This window comes from Kryptolebias marmoratus, linkage group LG4 (assembly GCF_001649575.2).
Source record: "Kryptolebias marmoratus isolate JLee-2015 linkage group LG4, ASM164957v2, whole genome shotgun sequence".
NCBI classification, from domain to species: Eukaryota; Metazoa; Chordata; class Actinopteri; order Cyprinodontiformes; family Rivulidae; genus Kryptolebias; species Kryptolebias marmoratus.
This window is the reverse complement of record NC_051433.1, coordinates 24504016-24510810: the sequence shown is the minus strand read 5'-3', so window position 1 is coordinate 24510810 and position 6795 is coordinate 24504016. Positions and strand designations below refer to the sequence as shown.

The 6795-nt window shown below is 40.0% G+C and overlaps 1 protein-coding gene across 1 annotated transcript in view; it reads right to left on the bottom strand.

The window, feature by feature from the left end:
* The window catches only part of ppp4r2b (protein phosphatase 4, regulatory subunit 2b), a 9644-nt gene extending 3103 nt beyond the window's left edge, over positions 1 to 6541 (bottom strand). The window contains exons 1-8 of the mRNA XM_017426940.3: positions 6399 to 6541; positions 5699 to 5780; positions 5005 to 5175; positions 2839 to 2932; positions 2711 to 2748; positions 2537 to 2611; positions 2282 to 2422; positions 1907 to 2199 (exon numbers count right to left, since the gene is read on the bottom strand). Of these exons, the coding sequence (XP_017282429.1) occupies positions 1907 to 2199; positions 2282 to 2422; positions 2537 to 2611; positions 2711 to 2748; positions 2839 to 2932; positions 5005 to 5175; positions 5699 to 5780; positions 6399 to 6432 (928 nt within the window). The 5' untranslated portion in view covers positions 6433 to 6541. The remainder of the gene's footprint in view (positions 1 to 1906; positions 2200 to 2281; positions 2423 to 2536; positions 2612 to 2710; positions 2749 to 2838; positions 2933 to 5004; positions 5176 to 5698; positions 5781 to 6398) is intronic.
* Between the last annotated feature and the right edge of the window lie 254 nt (positions 6542 to 6795).

Sequence of the window (6795 nt, the reverse complement as noted above, 5' to 3'; positions counted from 1 at the left end):
AATTAAACGAAATAAACATTTGAAATATATGAGTTTGTATGTAATGTATGAATATAATATACAAGTTTCACTTTTTAAATGGAATTACTGAAATCAATCTACTTTTTCATGATATTCTAATTTTATGACCAGCACCTGTATATAAGCTGCTCCGGATTAAAGGTGCACTGTAGTTTCTTGAGAAAACGACAGTTTTTTTTTCCATATGTTTCTTTGTTGCTGATAGGATTCTAATATGCTTCATTGTTTTGCTTAAAAATTGAATAAACAATAAATAGTTTTGTTCAACTTCATTCACTTGTTCTTCTGCAAAAAACAAAACAAAAATGTGTTTATACAAAAATATTTTCTTATTGTATAATTTTTCTGTTTCGATTGTTAAAATGAAAACAGAAAATCCCTGCAGAGACGCACTGCATGAAATTTTCCTAACTGTGGGGCACGCCGCCCAAGGTGGGGGTGGCGGGGTGTTACACAAACTGCGTCTCCATGGTAATCACACTGATGGAGTCCACGCTGCGCAGTGGGTGTGGAGGGTGGGTCCACTCCTTACTGTGCAGATGGCGCGTGACCCAGATAGAAGTGATGGCGAACAGAGGACGGGGTTTATTTGTCTTTATTGAAGGAAGGATGTGTCACCTTAAATCAGGGACGAACGGTCAGACCGTTGATGGCTGAGCAGGCCAATCTGAGTGGGATATTAACTGGCTGATGATACGCAGCTTGTCAGCTCATGTTTATTCACAACGTTTTGAACAGATTGAACTGTAGTGACATTTTTGCATACAGCGAAAACAGACACATTGCAGCCATTAATACTGTGATAATGTTGAAATTGTATACATTTAAATTGATTACGTTTCTGTGAACAGATTGGACTTCATTTATGGTTCTAAAAGTGATAGAATAAGAATTATTTTTATTTATTCATTTTTAAATCAGGGGCTGATGGAGTAGCAAGGATACCTGATTTTTATAACCTCATCAAACACAACATATGCCCCTTTTCCACTGGCTCCATTTTAGAAGCCCCGCTCTACTGTGCTCTATAAAAAATGCATTGCGTTTCCACCGGCCAGTTTGGTCAGTGGCAGAAGAACGCTACCGTATAGGCGTGTCTCCTCTGTGACACACCTGATTTTAATGAATGAGTGATTAACAGGCTTCTGCAGAACATGAAGACATGCTGTAGAGCAGAGAAACATCTAAAACATGCAGGATAGTGGCCCTCCAAGACCAGGACTGGACACGGGTGCATTAGATAGATCTTTTAAAAGATGAATCCAACACAATTTGAATTTTTTTTAAATGGTCTACTAGTTACCAATTTATTGTCAAAAACTGATAATCAGAATGGATCTAAATGAATCCAATTCTTAAACAGACAGCAGTAGAAAGTCCTGAGTTTAACTTCCTGGAGCTTCTGTTCTCACACCGGGCTGAAGCTGAGGAATCGCTCTGATTGGCTGGAAACTTTCAGATTATTCCTTCGTGGATAACGCGAGCACAGCAGTCAAAAGGGCCAGCTCCTGCTCGGCTCTTTGCCAATGTCTATCATAATATGTTTTATTTCATCTGAGTTGAGAAATGAATGAATTAGCTCGATCATTGCCTGACCCAGTTAGCTACAGCGCTGCCGTGCGTCGTTTATTTAACGGGTTAAGAACATTTAGAGGATGAATGGGTTGGAGAGCACAGGTGGCCTCGCCTGATGGAGCAGCATGTATTCTAGTAAAGTGGAGGTTCTGTTTGGTTGCTCTTCCTTAAATATAAATAAATGACTAATAGCTCAGTCCAAAGAGGCAATCTGAAGACTAAATGTCATAAAAACACATCAGATGTTTTCTTCCTCCTAAAAAGAGCGAGTGCGTTGAAGTAAAAGGTGATGCGCTCAAGCAGCTCATACCTTGTTCTTCAGAGGCAGCAGCAGTGCTGGAGGCTTCACTCAAAACCTTCTCTTCCTTCTCTTGGACCACGGCTTCTGCTTCTTTAGAGAGGCAGGAGGCGTCTGAAGGGCCGAGCGTGTCCACCTCCTGCTCTTCCTCTTCTTCGTCGTCGTCGTCCTCCTCCTCCTCATCCTTGCTGAACTTCAGTCTTTTTACTTCCTGGTGCTCGGGCTCCATGTCCTCCTCCTCATTGTCGTTGGAGTGTTTGTTCTTCACTGCACTCCCAGAAGAGCCTTCTGAATGCGAAACCTCGCTGGCAGAAGAAACGAGACGCGCGGGTGAAACTTATGCGTGTTTAATATGATTGGGGGGGGGTTCTGCGGATTGCGTCATACCTCGAGTCTTTGTTGCCTTCTAGCTCTGTGTTGAGGTCTTTGTTGTCTGTGCTGTCCGGCAGACCGTTAGCTGCTAGTGAGTTGGCCAGAGACAACTTTGGTCTGTTCAGCGGTCGGGGGGTTCCTGGACCATTCACTTTTCTAACAGAAAACAACCCAAAAGAAGAAGAAAAACTAATTAATGCTCTTTCACCAATTTACATGGAAAGGTTTGGGTTTTTTTTTGTTAAAACTGACTGATGTCTGCAGAACAACCTTTCTGTAAATGAAGATGTGTTTCCTGGAAGCATCACTCCGTTCATCCTATTAACAGCACTGCATCCATTTTTCCTGAAAAATGTCAAAGGTTAAAAGCATCAGGAAAATGTGTCCAGTATTTATAGTTTTTAAACTGTTCTGTAAATGATCAATCGTGCAGCCAACACTTACTCTGAAGTTGGATGGACACAGCTCACCACCATCACATTCTAGAGGAAAAACAAAAACAAACAAACAAAACACATTTGTAACAAAAATGGGTCTGCTTAAAAGAACAACTTTGTGGCTGAAGAGCTCACCTTCTCCACCCCTCGAAGAAACTTATCTGTTCCTGTGTAGTTCCTCTTGGGCTCTGTGAGGAGCTCGCACAAGCGCTGGATTGTAAAAGGGATCCTGAGAGGAAAAGAACATGATCGTCATTAGCTTTATTCTGTTTTCATAATGAAAATACTATCTTTAAAATTATTTTTTTAAATCATCTGTAGAACTGCTTAAAAAAAACAACAACTAACAAACAAGACTATTTTCATCTTTTCCTGATGACCAGAGTTACATTATGAGTTTATAGGGTATCACCTAATTTGCATAGATGACCAGAGAGGAATAATGTAGTGGGAAAGACAAAAACATCCCAAATATGTTCAGGACTGCAATTTTTTTTTTTTAAACATCCAAATTCTCCTCCTTTATTCAGACTTTGGATCTGTAAATGTGACCCTAAACAGACATTTTAGTGAAGAGATTTCTCTCAGACAAAGACAATTTTCCATTTTCATCCTCCACATTTTCTGTTAGTCCAATAAACCTCCTTTCAATACTGAAATATTACTGCGTCCATCAGTTATTAGATATATCAAACTGAAATAGCTGTTGCAAACACCCAAATATTTAGAAATAAAAATGATTATTACTAATAGGGGTGCCCAAACTTTTTCATATGACTATATTTACATTACCGTATTTTCCGTACTATAGGGCGCACTGAATTATAAGATGCACTGTCAATGAATGGTCCATTTTCAAATTTTTGACATATATAAGGTGCACCGGACTATAAGGTACCTCGTCGTGCACCTCCTAATTTTTGTAACTTTGCGCTCCATTCAAAATAGACGATTTTGGTGCTCTAGCGGAGCTGGTTCACCTGTATCAGCATTTATATGATCCCTCTATGAGAGATCACAAAGATAATCAGACGGTTCAAAACTCACCGAAGAATACTGAACCAACGTAAGCGTCAAGCATAAATGTCTACACCGCTCGCGGAGCCCCGCAAGACACTTCAGAGCTCGACTATAACTGAGCCTTAATGCTGCAAGCAGTGCGGCTTTGTAGTTTAATAAAGTCGTACTAAAACATTACGACTTCTTACATATATAAGGTGCTCCGTCGTTTTTAGAGAAAATCGAAGGCTTATAAGTGAGCCTTATAGTCCGGAAAATACTGTTTTAATTTTTCTGTAAGCAATAGAATGCCTGCTGTTCTGCTGTTTGTCCGGTTCTACTTGGTGTAAGTCACTACACATCCTGGAAGGAACCTGGATATTCACTGCCTTTATGGAATAGCATGATCTATTCCTTCTCTCTGCTTGTAGCAGAGGAAAAAAGGACATTTTGACCTGGCTGAATTTCACAAAAGGGGATTTCTAAATGAAAACTTGCTTAAATAATCTTTAAAAAAATTGTTAAAAGTTGAAACAAGATTGAGATAATGAGCCTCAACAGCTGCTCTGCACAGCTCTGAGTTCAACAATGTGAACACTGTCAATAGGTAAAAAACAGTCGGTACTTTTAGGTAATGGCTAAAAGTGTAGACACACTGGCTGTTGCTGCTGAGCCTTTTGGGTCTATTAACGGACCAACAGAGAGTGTCTAATGCCTTTAACCACGACTGACAAGTTTAACTACAATCTAAGGTGCTCATTCCTACTGAAACTTGTTTTAAACCATATCCACCTGAATTATTAGTCACTAAACCTGTCTTAATGAACAGAAACTGAGCACCGCCTTCACATGAAGACTTTATCATATATATATAATATATATATATATATATATATATATATATATATATAATACGCAAGCATAAAAGAACATAAGAAAAAGTAATTTATAAAGCTGTAAACCATTCAGTCCCTCAAATAAAAACTTCAAATGCGCAACAGCAAAATGATCAAAAAAAAAATCCTATACAACATGTCATGGTCAGGTTCAAAACCTGTTTCAAAAAATAAAAAGGAGTGGAAAAAAAGGAGCCAAAATTGAAAGAAAAACCTCTTTGCAAAGCCTAAAGAACCACTTTAAAAACCTTTAAAAGTCTATTTTAAAGTTATATACAAAGCAGTTACTTTTACAAGTAAAAACACAACCCAACAGTAGTGATGTGTTCCTGGTTTCTGTCGGTCACTGAGAGCCCTAGCCTTCACCTGACTGACCCCTGAGCCTCTTTACAAGCTCTGTACCTACCCGTTGTACCCCCTCACGATTTTCAAGATTCTCTCCTTCATGTCCTCAAACGGAACAGACTCCACATTGGGATTGGTGGGTCCCCTTTGCTCCGGTGCCGAGGCTCTGAAGTCATCCATCACCTTCTCCAACTTAAACAAGAAGTAGTCCTTGAATTCTGACCACTGAACCCTGAAAGAAACCAACATTGGAACAGGTTGATTTCCTCTAAACATAAAAGCACTACGATCAAAGACAGGCATTTGGTTCTGGAGTTTCACATTAGTTTTAGATTTACTTTTAAAAGGTTTGGCCATCCTAAGAGCAAATACAGCAGAAGCTGGCTCGTGTCAGCAACACCCTCACAATCTGCTCTGTCACTTCATCTGGACAATTAGGAGCTTCATGTCAGTCCTGTTAGTATGTCAGCGTTCTTAAAAGTGATTTAGTAATTCTGTTTTTATATACTGCCTTGTGAACGATGTAAGGACTTTAAAATCCAGAAAAAAAACTGATATTGAGTATCATTGCAACTTTTAAATCACTTCTTGTGTGTGTTTTTTAACTGGGTGAGCACACAAAACCACATTTTTTAAAACAATTAGAAAGAAAGGACACATACTCAGCACGGTACAGATAGTAAGAGAACTGGTTGTAAAGCAAATAAAACACACGGCTGAAGAAGCCATAAAGGGGGCCCGCGGTGTTCACTTACATGGTCTGTCCGGTCTTGGCAACATGGCATAAAAACTGCTCCAAAACGGGGGATGGCTCCTTTTTTGTTTTCTTATCAAAATCTGAAGGTGAACAAAAATGAACCGCGGCGTGAGCAGACGTGAACACCATAAAACACGTAAAAAAAAAAAACAGTGCGGACGAACAGGTATCGATTTAGCCCAGCCTGACCTTAATTTCTTATATCCTACCTACAACCACCGTCTACTTTACAAGTTTAAATAATCAACCAACAGTACAGTTATTTGATTTATACAAGCCATCTAGCCTAAATGGCTCAGTATGACAAACTAGCTCAAGTTTAGCACACCGTCTGGATGCTAAGTTAGCCGAAACCGGCAAACAGTTACCTTAAAAACCAAACACTGATCTAATGCCGACTTTAAACCACTGCTTAGAATATGTATTTAAACGTAGAGGGGAAAACCCCAGGCAGGTTCGGAACTATAGAGGAACTGAAGAATTACAACGTGTTAGCTTTGAGTCGCGGCCAATATTTTTGGCAGCTAGTAGTTTCCGTAAAAGCGTTGTTGTTAGCATTGGCTAAGTAGCAGCAAGCTAGCGGCACTAGCTTCTAAACTACCGCCCGGTAATACTTTAATAGCGGAACATTTGCGTGAATATGTGTCTGTCAGGTTGTCAAAATCAAACCAGTCCAGTCGAAAGAAAGATTATGTGACCTCTGAGCGCCTCTTCAAGCGAGTCAATTTCCATCACGTCGTTGCCCTCAGTCAGACTGGTGGCTAACTGCTGCTAAGCTACAGGCTCACAACGAGGAGGGAGCATTTCAACATGGCGCCGAGAGGTCACTGCCTGCCGCACGCGCGCACACACACACACACACAGCTGCGCTTCTCTGCATTAAGGGGGAGGTAAATCAAAAGAAAGGCATAGAGGTGTTTGTCTTTAGAGTCTGGCATAAAAAACCACTAATTTAAAACGAATAATAAACGATTGAAAAAAAAACTCACTAGGGTTTCTTCGGCTTTTTCCGTGATCGTACCAACAACAGGAACGCCATCAAGGCAGTAAATAGCAAATATTGATTGTGTGGATGTGAAATGGTTCAGTGAGTTA